This window comes from Serinus canaria, chromosome 17, assembly GCF_022539315.1.
Source record: "Serinus canaria isolate serCan28SL12 chromosome 17, serCan2020, whole genome shotgun sequence".
Classification (NCBI taxonomy): Eukaryota; Metazoa; Chordata; class Aves; order Passeriformes; family Fringillidae; genus Serinus; species Serinus canaria.
This window is the reverse complement of record NC_066330.1, coordinates 9,570,773-9,591,021: the sequence shown is the minus strand read 5'-3', so window position 1 is coordinate 9,591,021 and position 20,249 is coordinate 9,570,773. Positions and strand designations below refer to the sequence as shown.

Genomic DNA, 20,249 nt, shown 5'->3' with positions numbered 1-20,249 from the left:
AGGCTCAAAAGCCAACCAGACAAGACCACGAAAGAGAAATCCATTGAGATCTCCGAGGACAAAGGCACATTGTTGGCTCTGGACGTGCCTGAGCCATGAGTCACCAGAGGCGGGGAAATGTCTCTACCCGCTCGCTCCGCTCTTTATCCTCAGCCCCGGGCGCCCGCTGTGGCCCGCCGAGGGCTGGAGGCAGATGGTGCGTGATGGACCTGCGCTTGAGGGAGTACGGCACGTCATGCGTGAGCCTCACATCGCCCCGGAGTTATTTAAGGTGAAAGGCGCGGCGCTGCCTCCGCCCCAGAGCGCCGCTCTGCAGCAGCGCAGCTCCGCGGGGCGTTCAGCCCAGTCGGGCACCCGGCACGGACAGCTTCGGCAATAAAAGCTGTTTCCAGTGGTATCATTGCCAGGTCTCGTTTGAAGAGGGTACGATTGCTCCGCTGTGGCTCGGGAGTGCAAAGGTAGGAGCCTTATCAGCCGGATACGGAGCTGCTCCCGGTAAACACACCTGCGCTTTCGGCTCCCAGCGGGGGTAGCCGCCCGTGCCGGGCGCGGCTCGGGGACCTCCCCGAGTCCTGCCCAAAGGTAATTTTATGTCACGGCGTGCCGTGTCCCCCGAGTCTCCCAGGCGAGGATTTGGGAGGCGTGGGAAGTGCTGCGCTGCCGAGCGCTCGTTTCCTGATTGCACACACTTCCCAAAGACACCTGCGGGCGGCTGATAACAGGCGCTGACTGGAAATAACGCCGCGGCGGCACTTTTGTGTCCAACAAGTGGCTGCCAATGAATCACTAAAACAACTGAATCACTAAAACACTAAATCACAGAAATAGCTGGGGTTGGACGGGACCTCTGGAGATCGTCCTGTCCAGCCCCCTGCCAAGGCAGGGTCACCCGGAGGAGGTAACACAGGAACGCTTCCAGGTGGGCTTGGGATGTCTCCAGAGAGGGAAGTCTCCACGACCTCCCTAAGCATCAAAAAGCAAAATGGGAAAATTGTTCTCCCGCTCTGCTGCCACGTGCCATGGAAAACTCTACTTGTGTCCATCAGAGCACTCCCTAAAACACTCCTCTGACAGTCCGGGTTCCACAGACAGTGCTCCAGAGTCAGGGGCTGGTTCCCTGCTCCTGCACAGGCACCTGCACAGTCTGCGACGGCGGCCGACACCCCAAGGGTGACCCCGAAAGGCGTTTATCGCCCCTGTCCTCGGCTGCCACCAGACGGACCAGTCCGGGATGGGGAAATGGGCACATGTGTTTTGTATGTTTTGGGATTCTGTGTCCGTCACTATGGCTCATGCACCGGGCCGGGGGTCTCCCGTGAGAGGGGAGGGCGATGCAGGCGGCGGGTCCCGGCCGGTTCCTGGGGATGCGGCACCACCTCAGGTCACATCACCGCTGTCCGGCAGCCCCGAGGCCCTTGTCCGGGGCAGGGGGGGCGGAAGGCTGACCCCGGCCCGGAACGGGGCGGCCCCGGCGCACCTCCGGCCCCGCCCCGGCCCCGCGGGGGACGGCCCTGCCCGGCCGGGGGGCGGTGCCGCGGGGCCGCCCCGGTGCGGCGGGGCCCGGCCCGCAGAGCCCCAGCGCCGCCGCCATGAGCAGCGCGGAGCCGCCGCTCGGCGCCGGGCCGCGGGCAGCGCCCGCCTGGCAGCGGGAGATCCTGGAGCGCAAGCGGGCCAAGCTGGCCGGGGCGGGCGGCGAGCCCGAGCCCCCGGCCGGGGAGCGGCTGGTGGTGGCGGAGAGCCTGGGCCCGCTCCGCGAGAACCCCTTCATGCGGCTGGAGAGCGAGCGGCGCCGGCTGCGGCAGGGGCGGCCCGGGCCCGGCGGCGCGGCGCGGCCGCTGCAGCAGCTGCTGGAGCTGTACAGCGCCGTGCCCGGTATCCGCACCATTCGCGCCGACAACATCCTCATCATCGAGTCCCGCGCCGACCCCGCCGCCTGCTTCGCCGCGGGGGATGCGCCGCCCGCCCGCCGCCGGGACCCGGCCGGCGCCGACCCTCTGCGGGAGCTGCTGGCCCGGCGCGGCGCCGCGCTCGCCGAGATCCGCGCCGACCAGGTCGTCATCTACGAGACGGCCGAGCCGCCGGAGCCGCCCGAGGCGGCCGAGCCGGGCACCGTCAGCCGCCTCCTGGAGAAGTTCGGGCAGCGGCCGCGGGGCCGCCGTCGCCGCGTTGGGGACGCGCTGACCGGGACCGGCGGGGCCGCGGCTCCGCCGCAGGTGGGACCGGGCGCTGCCCGTGCCGCGCCGCCCGCTGCGCCCGCGGGACCCGGCTCCCCCCGCGCCCCTGCGCCCCTCCAGAAGGGACCCGGCTTCCCCCGGGCTCCGGTGCAAAAGGCGGGACCGGCATCTCCGCCGGCGGTCCCGGCCACTCCTCCGCCGCTCCCGGCTCCCCCACGGGCCGCCACCCCTCCAGCGGTGCCGGTGGCCCCCCAACCCACAGTCCTGCCGCCGGCTTCCCCTCGGGCTGTCACCCCCCCGCCCACGGCCCCTCCACGGGTTGTCACTCCTCCGCCCACCGTTTCCCCCCGGGCTGTCACCCCCCAAACCCCGGCACCCCCGCGGGCTGTCACCCCCCAGCCCGCACCACCTCCCCGGGTTGTCACCCCACAGCCCGTGTCCCCCCAGCCCACCCCGGCTCCCGCCCGGGCTTTCACCCCCGAGCCCGCAGCCCCCCAGCCCGGCCCGGCTCCCCCCCGGGCTGCAGCCCCCCAGGCGGTCCCGGGTGCCCCCAGGGCTGCGGCCCCTCAGGCCAACTGCTTTCTCCACAAGATCAGCTCCAACTCCTTCACGGTCACACCCCGGGGGCAGTCCCCCAGCGCCCGTGTCCCCGAACCCGGTGCTGTCCCCGCCGGCCGCCCCGCAACGCCCAAGGGGCCCCCAGTGCCATCCACCAGCCCTTCCCATGCCAGAGCCAACGCCAGGAGGCCAAAGCCGGAGGAAGCCGAAGTGGCCGTGTCGCCCCTGCCCAGTGCCAGTCCGGCCCCCAGTGCCACCGGCGCCGTTCGGCCGCTCTCGGCCTCAGCCCCCCGGGCCGGGGGCTCCTTCGAAATCCACCCGGCCCCCAAACCCGACCTGGCGGCCATCCCAGCCCACGACCTGCAGGCACAGGCTCTGGCCAAGCTGCGCCTGAATTCGCGCAATTCCTTCGTCTTCGTGCCCCGCCGGGAGGGCAGCCCGGTTCGGCCGCTGGCCCAGATTGCCAGGCCAGGGCCACCGCCACCGCCCTCGGAGGAGAAGGCACCCCCGGAGCCCCCGAGGGCTTCCGCCCCCGAGCAGGAAGAGCCCATCGCTTCCCCACCGGCGCCTCCGGATCCGCTGGTACCTGTGACTTACATCGATGACATTGTGGAGCCGGACAGCGGTGCTGGCCCGGCTGCGAGGACGGGGAGCTTGGCGGATCAGCCCGGAGGAGCTGGCCCCGACCTGGAGATGGAGTTTTCCTCTGTGCCCCTCTACAGACCACACTCTGCCCCCCAGCAGAGGGGAGGCAGCACCTTCACTGTCGTGCCCAAAAGGAAGCCCGTGGCCCCGGGACTGCAGGCTCTCGCCGATGCCAGCGGAAGGCCGCAGCGGGAGGAAGAGGAGGAGGAGGAGGAGAGCAAAGGAAGAGGCAAAGCCGTGGAGAACGCTGATGGGCCTCAAGTGGGGATATCCCATAAAAAGCGCTACCCTACGGTGAACGAGATTGAAGTGATCGGGGGCTACCTGTCCCTGGAGAGGTCCTGCATGAGCAAGACGGGGTCGCGCCGCAAGAAGGTAACCGGGCAGCTCTGTGCTCAGCCAGGCTGTGAGTGGCCAGGCTGCTTTGGGTTTGGCTGCTCATGAGGCACTGCTGGGAACACGGGCAAAGTGTTTGCCCCTTGTGGGAGCCAGAGGCTGCACTCAGAGCTGGCTGAAGCAGGGGGTAAAATGGACTCAGAGGTGAAGCCTTGGGGCTGCTGGAAAACAGGAGAGGGAAGGTGGAACTCCACCACACTGATGTGAAGGACATTTCAGAATGGTGAGGAAGGAACCAGAGATTAGTATTTCTCATGGTATCCAATATTAGGAGAGTTTGTAACTCTGCAAGTCCAGTGTCTTGTTTGCTTTTACTGTCTCCTTGAACTTCAAAGGAAGTTTGAGGACCACAGCCGGGAGATGGGACTTGGTGTATTAAACAGAATTTGCCCTTGGCAGGGGGACACTGGGGACTGTCCCACAAAGCAGCAGAGGGTGGGATATGCCCTGTGACAGCTGCAGGGCCTCTCCCACCCCAGCCCTTCTTGGAGATACGATAATGGAAAGTAAAGTATTTCAAGAATTTAGGAAATCAGGGGGAGCTGCGTGCTTGGAGCAGCTGTGGGCTTGCCCTCTGGGACGTGTTGAGCTGCCCGTGGCCCCTCGGGCACTGTGGCATTGACATCTTCCCGCATTAGTGATCTATTGATAGAGGCTCAAGAATTGGGTCTCGATTAGGCAGAAAGAGATCAGCAAGAACTTAACTCCGATTGATAGGATTATACCACCTGCTCCTTCTGAATGTGCAGCTACAGCTCTGAAGATCCAGGAGATGCTGATTGCTCCAAATGCCTTTGGAATGAGCAAATGCCAGATTTTCTCACGACCTGGGGAGTAACATAGATCCTTGTGAGCCCTAAATTGAAAATTAATCTTTGTAGAGCTTGCTGAAATGCATCTGGACGTGACAAGAGGAGTGGGGAGAGTTGTTGAGCTCTGAAAGGTGCATGCTGAGGTGGCAGGTCCTGACTTTTAGGGCTGTGATGTGACATGTTTTTCCATAGTGGGAATTGTTGGACATTTCCGTTATCCAAATCCAAATAGATAACTGAGGGACTGAATGCACATGGGTGCCTGAGGCGCTGAGCATTATAATTTGAGGCAATCCTTTGAGCAGGATGCATCTCATTTGAAGGGAGTCAGGGAGTGCTTCCCTGGCTTAGCTGACAAATTCCTCCCTAAGCACATGCAGCCTGTGGTAATTTGATGGTGACTAATGCAGGGAGCAGGTCTGGAGCTACCTGGGAGACAGAACAAGCAAATGAGCAGGAGTGTTGATTCTTGCTCAGTGCTCCTGAAGTTTTTCCTTGTTTTCCTACAGGGAAATGCTTGGTCACACTGAAGTTGTTCTGCTGCTTAAGCACCTGCTGGCTTGCACTCATTGCAGCTGCTTTGGCTCTGTTCAGTTTCAGTTTGGGGTGTTAATTTGAGTTACATCAAATCAGGTGTGTGGTATAAATGGTGAAAATATTAATACAGCATGTTGCAGGCATGAGTGCTCTTAGGATGGAGCAGAGGATACAGAGAGAATCTTGTGGGATGGTCATATTTGGGTAAGCCCTACTTCTGATGGCGCTGAGGAGCTGATTTTTCTGAGCAGGGGATGCTGTTGATGCACAAAGAGCAAAGCCTCAAGTAAAACCAGTTAAATGGTGCCCAGTGGAAGGTATCCTTATCAGTACAAAAAGGAGGGAGGGAGATGAGCACAAGTCCAGTGCAGTGATTGAATTGTTTTTTGGTTGGTCAAAGCCAGAGACGTCATGGTATGTCTAGCCTTGGAACTGTCTGAAGCTTGCTAGGGAAAAGCTTTGAGCATCTGGCAAGTCAGTTTTGCTTAAGGCAGGAGTTTGGGCTAGAGACCTCCAGAGGACCTTTCCCAGCCTAAAATATTGTGTGATATTGGTTAACTACTGTTTTGTGTGTCAGTGGTGGATTTGTGTGATGTTGGGCAGGTCATGGAGCTTCTCTGCCCCTGTTCTTATCAGCTTAACAGCATTAGCTGCCCTGCTGTGCAGCTGAGGTGCCAAATACTGCAAGGGGCACACACAGCTGTTCCCTAAGAACTGTATGTGGGGTCCTCCTGCAGGAGAATTTGTGTAAACGTTTGGTTTCTGAGAGGAGAGAGATTAAAAGGCAAAGGAGAAACTGCCTGTTATATTTGCAGAACTCAGGAAGCTGAAGCAAATAGGGATCCTTTGAAAAATAAGATGAAGGAAAGTAATCAAGACACAAGTTTCTGGGTGAAATTAAATGTGGTATGGGAGAAACACCCATTTTTCTTTCAGTTCCTTCCTGCTCAGTCAAGCACAGAGTATGACTTTGTAGCCATGGTTTAGAAGGTGCTGATGGGGGACAAATGGAAAGATTTCTGTTTACTCTTGACCTAGAGGATGTTTGTGGCTGTGCTCTGGGTAATAAGGCTGAGTGTTGATGCCTGAAAAGGAAGGAGCTCGTATTAAGATGCATTCCTTGGTTTCTTCCCAAGAGATCACTCTGTGTCTCCAAGGCAACCAGCCAAAAACAAGAGTTCTGTTTTGTAGCCGTGTTGGGGTTTTCAGAGACATGATTTTGGCCTGAATTGGGCAGAATCAGACTGTTCTTGTGAGCAGGGAGCTGCAGTTGTTTGTTGAAACCAATCTTCTTTCTTTTTTGGGGTGTCAAAACCTGGTGCTGGTTTTAGTGAGCAGCTCCTGTGTATTTTGGGGTGAACAAGCCCTTCTTGTGCCAAGCATCTTCCTTTCCAAACCTGGCTTTGAAAAGATCTTTAATTATGCTCCATACTCAAGAAAGTAGTGCTTAGTAAAACATAGAACTTGTTTGCTGATGCCCAGCAGGAATCTGGGATATGAACAGCAGGTCAGCAGAGTCTGGAAATGCTGTGTATCCACGGCTGGCTGTGCAGTCAGGGGTAATGATTTATTAGGAAGGAGGGTGTCAGCCCTGCCAGTTGGACCCCACTGTTCTCTGAGATGCAAATCGTGTTTTTCTTCAAATGTAGAAATTCAGCCCCTCTTTTGCATCCCCATGTGTGGCCACTGATTGCCTGACTGTGGTAGCAGTGCCAACCAAGTGGAGCTGCTGTGGTCTGAGCCCCCTGATCCACATCCTCCGTGGCTTTTTGGGAGGGTGGCTGGGACAGGCTGGCAGTGGGTTCCAGCACTGCTGTGCACAGAGTGAGCTCCAGCTCCTGCTCCTGGCTGCTGGCAGTGGCTGTGGGACTTGTGACTGCTGTGGCCTGGGGGATGCTGCTGCTTCAAGGCCTCTCAGGATAAACAACTTGATTGCTCCTTCCAGACCTTCAGATATGTGAAGCAGCTGTTACTTTGGGGGTTGGAGCTGGAGCTTGGTGAGGGAGAGGAGGATGATGTATTAGAAATAAAAAATCTGTTCCCAGCTCTGTTGTGGAGCTGCTGTGGGGGGACAGGGATTGTGAAGGTCAGTGTGGGGCTGTGTGGGATGGGACACATCAGGGTCTGCAGGTGGAGGGCAGAGCCCCAGCCCTGCTCACCCTGGGGGATGGATGAGCTGGAGCTCCTGTGTTCCTGCAGGGGTTCACGGGCTGTTCATCTGCTCCGGGGCTGTTTTGAGATCTCTCCAGACAGTACCACCAGCAGTTCAGATAAAGCACTGTGGGTGGGACTCAGTCTGAGAAATGTGTTTGCAGTTCCACAGGGATGTGCCAGGAGCTGCTGGGCAGCTGCTGAAGGAGCTGGCTGAGCTCTCAGAGAGGACAGGATACATGTGCAGGGGTGGAAGGAGACCTACTGACCTTTATTCTAAACTGGGAGTGGGGCAGAGGATGCAGCACACTGTTGGTGACCTCTGTGCAGGGCTTCTCCTTGTACTCTGTTATTGCAGAGAAGTAAGGGCATGTCAGCAGTGCCAGGAGGAAGGGAAGGCTTTGCTGCAGGATGTGGATCTTTGGGATCTCAGAGGATAAAATCTTGCTCATCTGGGCTGACAAGAGTCAGTGGTGGTTTGGTTACCGGCCAGAATAATGTCCAATAAAGTTGTTGGTGAGATAGAAATCTGGGTTTCTGCAGAACATGTAGTTGGTGTGTGGAGTGAGAGCTGGGGAAGGACAGAGCACAGCTGGGCTCCCCATGATCAGTCACTGGCTTTGTCCTTCAGGCTCTCCTCTGGCTGGGGGCTGGACTCTGCCCTGGCCCTGCTCCTTCGGTGTGTCACTCCTGCAGCGCATCCCGAGTGTTTCCCTCTCCAGGATCTGTTACCTCCTGGAGAACCTGCAGGGAAGGTGAATGAATTCTGGCCAGGCCAGCCAAAATCCTGTGAATAACAAGATGTGAGAGCCAACAGACATCAGGTTGTTGATGGATTTAATGTTTTGTGCTTGTCACAGCTGGCAGTTTGCCGCATGCTGGCAGGTGAGTCGCAGCCCAGTGTGAGCTGGGATTACGGGAACAAGGCTGCTGGGATCCAAACAGTTGGAGTCTAAAGCTAAATTGTCTTCAAAGATGTTCAGCTGAACTTCAAAAAGTTCCATCTTACACAAACTTTAGCATGGTCCATGTCCTAATCTTTTGAGCTGCGTAAAGCCTGAATGTGGCTTCCAAATTCCCACTTAAAAGTCTGTTAAAAGATTAGTTTAAATACCCCTCAGTTTTGATCATGGGCAGCAGCTTTGTTGGTCTAACCTGCTGAACTTCCTGCTCTGTAGTTTTCCATCTGTTCAGTTCTGCTGGAGATGGTCTCCTGTGAGAACCAGGTGTAGGTTTGGGATGTTGGCAGGGATCAACATTTCCAGCTGCTGCCCAGACCTGTTTGGAGCAAGTCTGCACAGTGTGGAGTCTAAATGCTAGTGCCTGCCTGAAGTTTTTTTTTTTGCAATGTATAACACAAGTAAATTAACCATAACACAACTAATTTGGTGGTAGTAGAAGAAGAAATCTCTCTGCATCCTTTGATGATGTCACCCCTGTGTTTTGGAGGGGTCAGGGCAGAGATTTATATTCTTTAGCTCTTGGAGAACTGCATGTTCCTGTTCTGTTTTTTGTCTCTGGCTGTGCTCTGGCTGCTGGGGCAGAATCATCTGCCACCTTTAAGGAGGGGCCATGGCAGTATCTGACATGGATTTATTGCATTTTTAGGAGATGAGGTCAGCAGTGATAAGTCATGCTCAGGAAATAAGTGTCTTGGATGATGAAGTGCGGCCCCTCCCCTGCGGAGATGATCTCCATTAGCTGTCAGATGGCAGCAGGCTCTTTCACCCAGACATGCCATTTTCCTGCCCTTTGCTAATTCCACTGATTTTTTTTTTTTTCTGTAATGTTGATGGCTGAAACCTAGAAATCAGAATTAGCTGCAGTTACAGCTTTTAAACCACTTCACAAGCTGCCCCCGAGGCTGTCAGTGGGGCAGTGGGTGGTTTTTTGTTTCCCCACTACATGCCAGCACCTTGAAGTGCTGAGACTTTGCTGTATGAAACCCTGGCAGAGTCTGAGTCAGATTTATCTCATCTCTGTAGTGGGAAACTTTCTGTGGCTGAGGCTCTGCATGGCCTCACCACTCCTATGCTTCTTCTCAGGCTGCAGTCACAGTCTGAGCTGGTCCCAAATTCCCCTGGTTCTCTTGCCCCCATATCCTGCCTGCTGCTGTCAGCACTGTAGAGAATGGACAGAAGGGCTGAAATAGAAACTCTTACGCAAATAAGAGCCAAGCCTGGCTTTGAAGCTGGTTAGGACATGCCCAGGGCTCAGCCTGCCCCAAAGCTCAGGAGGAGATTTGAAGTACTTTGTACTCTCAGCTCTAATTACAAGGATTACAGTTAACATTTTCTTAATCAGTTTGCCTAATCTGTGGACCAGATTGGAGATGGTTTATAATTTCCCTCCATCTCAAGGATTCAGGTTGTTTCGGGTTTGGGTTTTCCTTTCCGCTCTGGTTTTTCCAGTACATGGTCATGGTGTTCTGAGAAGAGCAAAGGAAGGACACAGGGGTGGCTGGGACAGGAGTCCTGCCCCAGGTCTGGGTTATATATGGGGAACAGTAGGGAAAATTAAAATACTTAGTTTCTGGGTACAGTAAAGGAAATCTGGGTAAGAGCTGCTGCAGCAGCATCTCTTTCACCTCAGGGATTGTGCTCACCCCCCTCCAAGTGAAACCCGAATTTAAAACCTATTTACAACCCAGGCTCTTCCAGTGACTGCAGCAGTCCGTGGGGCTGGGAGGTTATCCCTGTTTTCCAGTTTGTGTAGGAAGAGTCACATGGAGTGTCTGTATCACACGGAGTGACTTCACAAACATCCTGGGAAAATCTGAGCTGGAGGCTGATGTTTTCCGAGAAGTGCCCTTCAGATGATCTTGGGAACCTGGCAGGATGGAGCTGCTGCTCTGTAAGAATGTAAGAAATATCTCAGACAAAACACCTGTGTGTGTAGGGAAATTGTGTCGCTTGCAGCTGCTGAAAATGCAGCTCTGAGGGCACATCCCCGAGGCTCCTGGTGAACCTGCTGCACTTGCTTCTCGTCAAGGAAGTTCCTTTTGCATGTTAAAAGAGAGAGTAAGGGCAAGAGCGACATGAACTCTGTTGTGCAGGTGATACTGTTCACACCATGGGAGCCTTTGGTCCTGAATGAGCTCCTTGACAGGGTGGGAAGTAATTCTGCTCCCAGCCTCTCTCTGTTTCCCATGGAATGGTGCTCCATGGGTCCATTCCAGCACCAAACCCAGGTATTTTTGTGAGCTGCTCTGGGCAGTCTGGGTTGCACAGAAATGTTCATGGGTTCCAGCTTCATCACTGCACCTCGTTGTAGCTACAAACGGGCTGCTCAGAGCTGCCTGTGAAATCCTGTGCTGTTGGGGTGCTCTGTGTGGTTTTTATAAGGACACCAAGTCCTGACACTAATTGTACCTTGCTTATCCTGTTCCCTTTGTGTATTCAGATGAGATTTGTTTTGCACAAGTAGGGAGATTTGTCCAGTTCTTAGGGGCCAAGTAAGTAATTTTTGAATTGCTTGTTAAGCTGTGGAAGGCTCTGGCTCCTCTGCCTGCAGATGTAAGGAGGAATAAAGGGCTCCCAGGGTGAATGGCTGCTCTGTGCTCTGGCACACTGGGATCCAGCTGTGCTTGTGTGGGCACTGGAATCTCCCTTGTCCTGCACTGTGAAGGGAAGAGTTAACCAAGCCACCTGCTCCACATGCTCTGGGGGCTGTCCCTACCCTGGCACCTCTCATCAGGAATTTGAAACTTGCCTGTGTCTTGCACAAGGAGTTTAATATTTCGAATCTCCATGCATTGCTGCTATCTGCCATGTGCTTCAGCAGATTGATTACACAGAGCTGGCTTTGTGGGTTGCCTTGTAAATGGAGACTTTCTTGTTTTGCCTTGTGGCTTGGGAGCTGGGATGTGATCCTGAAGGAAATGTCTCCTTTGCCAGCCACACAGGGCTTCCCTGATGTGCTCCTGCTGTAAATCTTTCGTGCTGTTAGCTCTACTCAGTAACTCACTGAGGTGCAGTTAATAGCTGAGCAAAAGTCAGTGTTACTCTCAGGAAAGAGCAAAAGTCAGTGTTACTCTCAGGAAACACTTCTTGGAAAAGCATGATCAAGTGATTCTGTGGTGTCATAGTTCCAGTTCCCCAAAACTCTTCTTGTACAGAAAAGTACATTTCTGAACTGCCATCTGCAGTTTTCTGGGCACACTTAGAATGCTTCAGCCGTAGCAGTACAGGGTTAATCTGATACAGGAGCCAAGCCTTGAGCCCCCTCTTTCCTAGGGATACTTGTCAGGGAAAAACCCTTTCTTTCTGTGTCAGGGAAAGGCTTTAGAGGCACAAAAGTTCCTTATCTTCTGAATGATAGCAAATGCCTTGGTGATGTGCTGGTGATTCTGCAGTCCCCAGGGTACTATTTCAGGCTGCCCACATAGTCTGTGCCTGGAGTTATTCAACAGTTTGGCTGACACATGACTGTGTTTTCAGGACAAGCACAGACACATAGACAAGCTCATTGCTAACTCCAAAAAATTGGCTCATTTCCCCAAAAATCTTTTATCTAAAAGTTTCTTTTCATGGGAGCTGTCTAGATCATTGACTGAAGGCTGCTGTGAAAAAAACTGAAGGGCTCTGCAGAGGTTTGGAGTTTATGAACTGCTTTTCTGTCTCCTTTTACTAAATCTGCTGCTCTGTGGGACTGGTCAGATGGGAAGAGCAGGTTAAACCCTTTGGGGATCTTTGTCCACTGTAAAATCTCTGCTTCTACCCTGTTTCCAGTCTCACAAGCAGTTACTTGTCTGTGCAGAGACCTTCCCTCTCAGTCCCTGGCTGCTGGGAGGTTGTTCTGTGTTAGAACTTCCTCTTTGTACAGGTCCTGAGCCTCCACCCACCAACCCCAAGGCTTTGGAGCTCGAGCAGCTCTCCTGCCCTGCTCAGGGGCTCTCTGCAGCCGTCCCTGGGATGCTCTGTGTGCACAGGCTTGCTGACACTCCCAGCTGGCTGCAGTTTCAGGTATCAGGTGATGTCTTGTGCCTCCTTGACCCAATCTTTAGCCAACCAGTGCAGCAGCAAATGTCCCTTGATGTGAGGTGGCACAGGAACACAGAAGGCTCATTTTGTCTATGCTTGATTTCTCAGAGATGTCAGCCCCTGCTTTGTGCTCATGCTGGACCATCCACCTTTCCTGCAGATACCAGCCAAACCCTCCTGACCTGCTGAGAGGAGGCAACTTCCTTGTGGGGGAAGAGGAGGGACAGACACTGATCTTGTGCCACAGAGACACAGACAGGGACAGGAGCCAGGGCACAGCTGGGGCTGGGCCAGGGCACCTCAGGCTGGAGTTCAGGGCAAGGTTCTTCCCCCAGAGGGTGCTGGCACTGCCCAGGCTCCCCAGGGAATGGGCACGGCCCCGAGGCTGCCAGAGCTCCAGGAGCCTTTGGACAGCACTGCCAGGGATGCCCAGGGTGGGGTTGGTGGGGGGCTGGGCAGGGACAGGGGCTGGGCTGGGGGATCCTGGTGGGTCCCTTCCAATTCATCTTATTCTGTGATCCTGTCATAGACCAGGTGTGAAAAGCTGCTTTAAATCACACCCAGCAGCCCCTGCATGTCCTGGGGAGTCAGTGCAGTCCCTGGATTTGTCACTTGGGAATTATTGAGGCCGGAAGATGATTAGAGGAGAATCAGTATGTGAAGAGAGCAGGTCTTGATCCCTGGTGCTGCTCAGCTGTTTGGATCTGGTGAGGCTCTTGGGGGTTGGGATGTGCTGGAGATGCTGTGGGATGGCAGCAGGGCAGGGATGGAGCCCAGCTTGTGCTTCACCACTTGCCATCCCATCCTGCTCCTCAAGGACAGAGCAGGGATGGGAGTTCTGGCAGGAACCCTGGGTTTGGGAGATGGGGACCATTCACAGGGAGAGGAGAGGGGCTCAGTCCTTCTCAGCCTCCCTGTTCTGGGCTGCTGTGATGGGGATCAAATGCTGATTCAGACTCTCCCTGCTGGAATATAATTTTTGGATGATTTTATTCATTTAATGCCTAGATCAGTTACTTTTTTCTGGCTGTTACAAGGTGAGGATTTGGATTGTCAAGGAGGTGTCAGTTTAGAAAGTGTAAACACCTTACTTTGCCTCATCAGCCAAGCGGCCAATGTAATAATGGGTGGAGAAGAGAAAATCTCCACAGTAAGGAGATTCCTTCTGGAGCTGAGGATGCAGAATAACCCCTGGAGACTTCCAGAGAGGTCCCTGGTGTATGAGAAGCCATTGGGTCTTTGCTCTGTTATTAATACTGCCTTGCAGACTTTTCCATCTCCTTTTGGAGGTGAGGTGCCTGCTTATGTTGTAGGTTGGGTTCTATAAATTGGTTATTTTTGTTTTCAATAAATCCCTCTTCTGTATGGGGGCTCCTTGGTGGCTGGTCTGGGTGCAGCCTGAGTTCTGACAGCCTGACACAAGGTTGACTTGCCTTTTCTAAATGAGATCTGCATGACTACTCAGATTTACGCTTTGTTGGGCAATGTTTGCCCTGGCTTTTCTTTCCTGGATATTCTATTACTCATTACTAGTTCAAATCCTAGCAAATAAATAAATAAATGATTTTTGCTATGGCAACAAAACCTATTGATTGAACAGCACAATATTTCTTGAAAAGCCTGATTTACTCTTTCCAGTGTGTCTGATTGTTGAGCAGAGTATTTATATATAAATTTATACATATATGTATATATAGGTTTGGGTTGGACCCTTGTAACACAGCTGTGGGTGAAGCCTCCAGCTGAGCAAAGAGTGACAAATCCCTGCAAACATCCACAGCTGAAGGGTGCAAAATTCTTCCTTGCCACAACTGGCAGCTGCTGCTGGGGCAGAGGCAGGGGAAGCAGTGCTGAGACAGGCTGAGCAGAGGCCTCTGGCTGGGCTCCAGTGAGCTTGGCTCTGCTGGGACACACTTTTCTTCTAAAGAAACGTCCCCTGTTGCCTTTTGTGTTCCCATAAAAGTCCCTGTGGTCTGGCAAGGCACTGCTGGCTGTGCAAACCTGTTGTCTGTGCCATGACTGGGCTCTTGGTTTTCCTTTTTGGCTGGTTCCTGGGCCTGAAGCTGCTTGTGTTCCTTGCACTTGCACTCAGCTGTGCTCTGTAGCCACTCAGAGCATTTCTCTGCCCCATGCGTCCCCTGGTTTTGCCTGAATGCTTCGCCCTTCCTGTTCTGTTGGGTCAAGCAGAGCTGCTTTGTGCTTTCCTGAAAGCCTTTTGTGCTTAGAGAGGGAACTCAGGTGCTGCCACAGCAGGCTTTGGGATTTGGGCTCTCTCCCCATGGGCAGGGCTGACTGAGTGGCCCAGGGTCCATCCTGTGCCAGTGCCTGGTTGTGCCTCGTGTTTGCTCTGCCTGGGTGTGCCCAGGGCTTTATTGCAGCAGCCCTGGGGCTCTGCCTGGTGCAGGCTCTGGGAGCAGGGGCTGGCATCTGCCACAGGGCAGCTCAGTGTGGTTTAGGGGAACTTGTGCCATGGTGCCCCCGTGCCACACGTACCTGCCTGTGTGAGCCTTGCAGGTGATCTTGGCCCCAACTGTGCCCTGAGTGCCAGGGGCTGGCTGGTTGCTCTGTGTCAGGGATTCCAGCATTGCCTCCTGCTTGAACTGGCTGTGGAGAGTGGGAGCTGTTGAGTTTGGGGTGTTGGTGCTGTCTCTGGGCTCTGTGTGGAGTGTGGGTGTCTCCAGGCTGTTCCTGCTCCGTTCTGCTCTCTGGTTTTGCTTCCTGCTGAGGCTGTTTTCTCTTCCGGCACTCTGTGCACCTTTGGTCCAAACTGGACTCAGTCATTTTTCTTAGAGATTTCCTCCAGATAGCAGAAAGCCAGGAGCATTTATTTCCATCTCCCAGGCTTAAATGCTAAAACCCCAGGGCATGTCTCTCCTGTCTGCTTTGTTTTCCATGTTAAGCCAAGTACTTCTGGCCCCTCAGTGCCGTTGGCAGCACTGATAAGTGGCCTCTGTGCAGCTTCTGGGATAGCTCCTGGGTTTCCAGGAGCCCTGGGCACCTCCACCCTGGTGGCCTTTGTGCCTGACAGTGTGGCTCATCCCCACAGGACAGACACCACATTGTGTGCAGTGACAGCCTGGTTCGGATCAGGGAGCATCTAGGTCAGCAGCAGGGATGGGAAATTCAGGGAGCAGCAACTGGGATGCTCTCAGCTTCAGGACCATTTCATTCCCATCCCTTTTCTCTGAAATAGAATCACTCTTCTCCTCTGTGTCATTTGGGGTAGCTGGGGCAGGGAATGGGGAAGGGCAACTGGTTCCCTCCGTGCAGTTTCCATCCTGCCTTCTCCTGGGAACAGGGGAAGGAGCCAGCCTGTGTCCAAGGGCCATCCTGCCCTGGGGCAGAGTAGCTCCAGCTCCAGCTGTGGTTTGCAGTGTGGAGGAGCTGCAGCTGCTCCCTCTGGTACCCAGATTCAATCTAAGCTCCTCTTGCTGCTTTGCTGAAAAGCAGCAGTGAAATGCTCCCTGTCCTGCTCTGATCCCTCCAGAGCTCCAGGACTCCTGTGCATGGGCAGCACAGGTGGCACTGTGACCTGCTGGCAGCTCTGGCCTTGGAGACATCTAGGCGTGACTTTGGCAGCTCCTGTAATGCCACTCCAGTGCTCCTACCACTGCTGTGGCAGGGAATGGGTGCACCTGGGCACTGTGGTGCTTGGGGCCAGGTGCCACTTCCCAGCTTCTGGGGATTTTCTGTATGACAGAACCATGGGATAAAAGTGCTGCACTTGCCCCTGGCCTGTCATTACACAGCATGTGGAGAGGTCAGAGCCATTGGGCTCCTGCCACCTATCACAAGTTGCCACGTCCTTTCCATTCTGTTCATAACCCTATTAGTTGAATTTTAATTTTATTTAGAAGTAAAGGGATCACAACACGCTTTTAGACAGCTGCTCCTGAACCTTGATCTGTGTTGGCTAAATACTTCCCTGCTTTTGGCATGAACTTATTCCTGGCAAGCTTAGCCTTCTTATTTGTCTTATGTGTGCTGGCATCAGCAGTTTTCTGCTCCTTGGTGGTTATTTTCTGGAGTACTTACAAAGAGCTGCTATGCTTTTTCTCCATGTTTACTCTTGCTGGTGTGAAGTTTTTGCCAGTGAATCTCCTGTGCAGCTGTTGAGGTGACCTCTAAGCAGATCCCTGGAGCACAGTGGTAGGTAATGATTGGGACAGGCAGGGCTGCAGGGGAACAAACCCCTCCCTCAGCTTTCCTTTTCAGCTTGGATGAGCACATCTGCACAGGGAGGGGAGCTGGGCAGTCCCTATTTGCAGCAGAAATGCCTTGCTGCATTCCTGGTTTATTTAAGCAGCATCCTAATGATGATTACAGTCCTGTAGCCAATCCCAAAGTTTCTTCCTCAGTTACTCACAGGTGATGAACTTCTCTTAGGGCAAAGGTTGCTCTTAAACTTGATTCCATTTTTAGTGTTTCAGCTCTCCAGATTTCTTCATGACCATAAAATTCCGCTTAGCCCTCGATGAACTCGTGTGTTTGTGTCACTTTCATTTCTCAGTCTCCCAGTTATGGTGGAAAGGTCATTAGTGACAATACTGGATAAGACTGGTTCAAACCAAAACCTTTAAGGCCTCCCCCTTGCCCAGTATTTTCCCTGTCTGCTACCACCTGTTACCATCTCTCCTTTAGCTGCTTCCTTCCTATCACTTCTGGTCTGTTTATTATAGCTGAAATAGCTCTTTGCTAGAATGTCCTCCTAAGACTGGAGTCCTGATCATGGATGTTCCTGTTTTCTGGAGCTTGGATGCACAAAGGAGTTGCCAGGAATTAGCAATATCACCTTTCCAACATGTGGGTGCTTTCCTGCTTCTCTCTCCCATGAGAGACATGATGGCAGCTCCTGCTGGGTGTCAGTGTGAGGTGCTGGCAGAGGGCACAAGGACAGAGGTGCTCCAGACCCCTTGGCTCTGCCTTTGGGGTTTCCCTCAGCATGGCAAGAGATCCACCAAGGCACTTGAGGAGGAACTGGGGGATCTGCAGTGGCTGCTTTAAACCAGGGGCAGCCCTGGTGTGGGCAGTGGCCTGTGCCAGAGCCAGCGTGGGGATCAGTGGGTTCTTGTGCTTCTCCCTGATAATTCTCCTTTGCTGTTGCCCAGATGAAGATCTCTTTCAACGAGACAAGTTTGCAGACGATGTTTGAGTACCCCTCAGAGAGCTCCCTGGCAGAAGAGGATGAGGAAGAGGAAGTACACGCTTCTGAAACAGAGGAAAAATCTCGTACCTTTTATATTCCACGCCCAAACAGCACTTTGCATCCCAGTACACCTAACTCAGGTGAGTGAGGCACTGTGTGGGCACCGTGGGGATTCTGGTGGTGTCCCACAGACCCTTAAGGGGCACCACATGGGTGGAAATGCTAATGGAGGTGAATAGGGAGCTGCAGATGGGCAGCTTCCAGGCTGTCCCTGCTGGGATCCTGGTTTCACTTCTGTTTGGGGTGGTGAGGAATATTTACCTCATCGTTCTCCTTCAGCAGATTTATCCAGCTACACCCCAAAGCACTCCGTGAAGTTCAGCGAGTGGCAGGAGCAGAAGTATGAGGGTCCTGCTGCAGAGGGATCCCTCCCAAAGGAAGCTGATTCCCAGGGGAACCAAGTCATGGTGAGGCTATAAATAACCAACTCTTGTGCTCCCTTGAGGGGTGGGGGTTGTTCCAGCCAGTGGATGGGACAGGATGTGCCTTTCCCTGCACACCTGTGTTTGTGTTCCTGCCCAGGGAGCTGTGTCACTGCTCCCAGAGGGACCATCACACCGTCCCACTGCCACTACCACACCCGGCCCTCCCCGGCTGTGTGGAGGAGACTCAAGGCAGCTGGCACACTGCTCAGCACAGGAAAGACATGGATCTGTTGGAACAAGTCCAGAAGAGGCCATGGAGTTGCTCCAAGAGCTGGAGCCCCTCTGCTCTGCAGCCAGGCTGGGAGAGTTGGGGGTGTTCACCTGGAGGAGGTTCCAGGGAGATCTCAGAGCCCCTTCCAGTGCCTAAAGAGGGCTTAGAAAAACCAGAGTTGGTGTTTGGGTTTTTGTTTGTTTACTTGTTTGTTTTTTGTTTGGGTTTTTTTGGGTTTGTTTGTGTTTGGTTTTTTTTTGTTTGGTTTTTGTTTGTTTTTTTTTTTGTTTTGTTTTGGTTTTTTTTTTGTTTGTTTGTTTTTTTGTTTTTGTTTTTGGTTTTTTTTTGGTTTTTTTTTTTTTGTTACATGGGCAGGTGATAGGACAAGGGGTAACAGTTTTAAACTAAGAGAAGATATTTAGATTAGATATTGGGAAGAAATTGTTCCCTGTGATGGTGGTGAAGCCTTGGCACTGGGTGGCTGTCCCTGGATTCCTGGAAGTGTCCAAGGCAAGGCTGGGCAGGGCTTGGAGTGACCTGGGATAGTGGAAGGTGTCCCTGCCCCTGGCAGGAGATTGGAACAAGGAGGGTTTTAAGACCCCTTCCAACCCAAACCATTGCAGGACGTTGTGATACTCCAGGGCATGTCTGGAGTGGGGCACTAACCAAACACGCCCAGGTAGCCCGGCAGGGTGCCAAGGCACCATGCAGGGGTGAGGAGGCTCCTGTGGCCCGGCTCTGACCGCGCTGTTGTGTGCTCTGCCCGCAGCTCACCCCGGCGGAGAAGGGCGGTCTCTCGGATTTCAGCAGCGAGCCCGCGCTCTATTTCTGAGGCTGCTCCGCGGTGCTGCAGCAGCGCTGCTGGGCAGGACGGGGCAGCGCAGCCCGCACGGGAACCGCCCCGAACCGCGGCTCTCCCGGACCCTGCTGCCAAGGGTGGACCACGTGCTCTCGGGCATCTTCGGAGAATATTTGCACTGGATTTTGGGACCGAATTACTGCTTTCAAGGCATATGATTTATTCTGCCTGTGGCCTTGCATGTTCCTTGTTCAAGATCGGCTGCCGGTTAGGCAAGTGTGGGAAGGACATCTGTAATCCCGGGATGGATGTTGATTTTTCTCAGTGCTTGTCTGAGTCCAGGCACTGTGCAGGGTCTGGACAGCTTTTGCAACCCTTCTCCCCAGTGGAGGATGGCACTGGAGTGGAGCACTGGGCAGTTAGGTGGGTTCACAGCGTAGCTGTGATTTGACACATTGGGTGCCAGTTTGGAAAACCATTGAAGGTTCATGGCTTGTCCTTGGCATGTTTCCAGCTCTGATTTCATTGAAACATCATGGAATTCATGTGCCAGTTACATGCTTGTGGAGTTCACTGAACACCCTCAGGGAGGGATGGGAAGAGCAATGAATGCCTTTAGCTTTAGACGTTATTTTTGCACCAATTAGTAATGTCCAGACTGCCTCCAGCCTCTTGAATATTCCTAAACATTGGCCATAGCTTTGGTCTGTCCTTCCCAACTGTGGCATCCAGTCTCTGGGAGTTGCTGGTTGTGCTCCAGTTTGCCAGCTCCTCTTGTTGCTTTGTTCCAAATCTGATTGATCTCTCTTGATTGCTTCCTTTAAGCCACACTTGCTCTTCTCTTCTAGTCAAAGCACAGGAGGGAAGTTTCACTCCATTCTTATGCAGAACTTGAACAAGGAATGTGAGTTATTTTTGTTTTTTTTCTAGGATTTTTATAGTTCTATTATAATTGTTTAATGCAGCCAATATGCAAAGGAATCTGCTAGAATCTTCCATTCAAGTTTTCTACTACTGTAAACTCAGGGTCAAAATTGCACTCTGGAACAGATGGAGCAGTGCTGCTAATGTGATTTGTACTTTGGGATTAAAAGAGATGTGGTGAGAATAGATCCAGCCTCTTTGGGCTTTATGGAATGAGTGGGGCATGATCCAAAGGCACAGGCTGCTATCTTTGATTAAATTGGATGGTTACTGGTTTGTCTATTATAGATGATGAATGTCTGCTCAAGTGACACTGCTCTGTGAACTGAAAATTCTCTGCATACCTTGCACTCGGTTTGGTGTCTGTTGTAGCAGCAAGGGAAGGTTGTTCTACTGGAAAACACAGGATTAAATGTTAGGACATACCTA

General features: G+C 53.5%; 1 protein-coding gene across 1 annotated transcript; it reads left to right on the top strand.

The window, feature by feature from the left end:
- Window positions 1–1,589: 1,589 nt before the first annotated feature.
- On the top strand, window positions 1,590–20,249 carry TPRN (taperin). The gene is made up of 4 exons (XM_050980887.1): window positions 1,590–3,752; window positions 17,364–17,541; window positions 17,741–17,868; window positions 18,867–20,249. The coding sequence occupies exons 1-4, from the start codon at window positions 1,590–1,592 to the stop codon at window positions 18,927–18,929; spliced, it is 2,532 nt and encodes an 843-aa protein (XP_050836844.1). The 3' UTR covers window positions 18,930–20,249.

Coding starts and splice junctions, on each gene's coding strand:
- TPRN (XM_050980887.1), top strand. CDS start 1,590: ATGAGCAGCGCGGAGCCGCCGCTCGGCGCCGGGCCGCGGGCAGCGCCC. Junction 3,753..17,363: donor CGGGGTCGCGCCGCAAGAAG/GTAACCGGGCAG, acceptor GCTGTTGCCCAG/ATGAAGATCTCTTTCAACGA. Junction 17,869..18,866: donor CCCAGGGGAACCAAGTCATG/GTGAGGCTATAA, acceptor CTCTGCCCGCAG/CTCACCCCGGCGGAGAAGGG.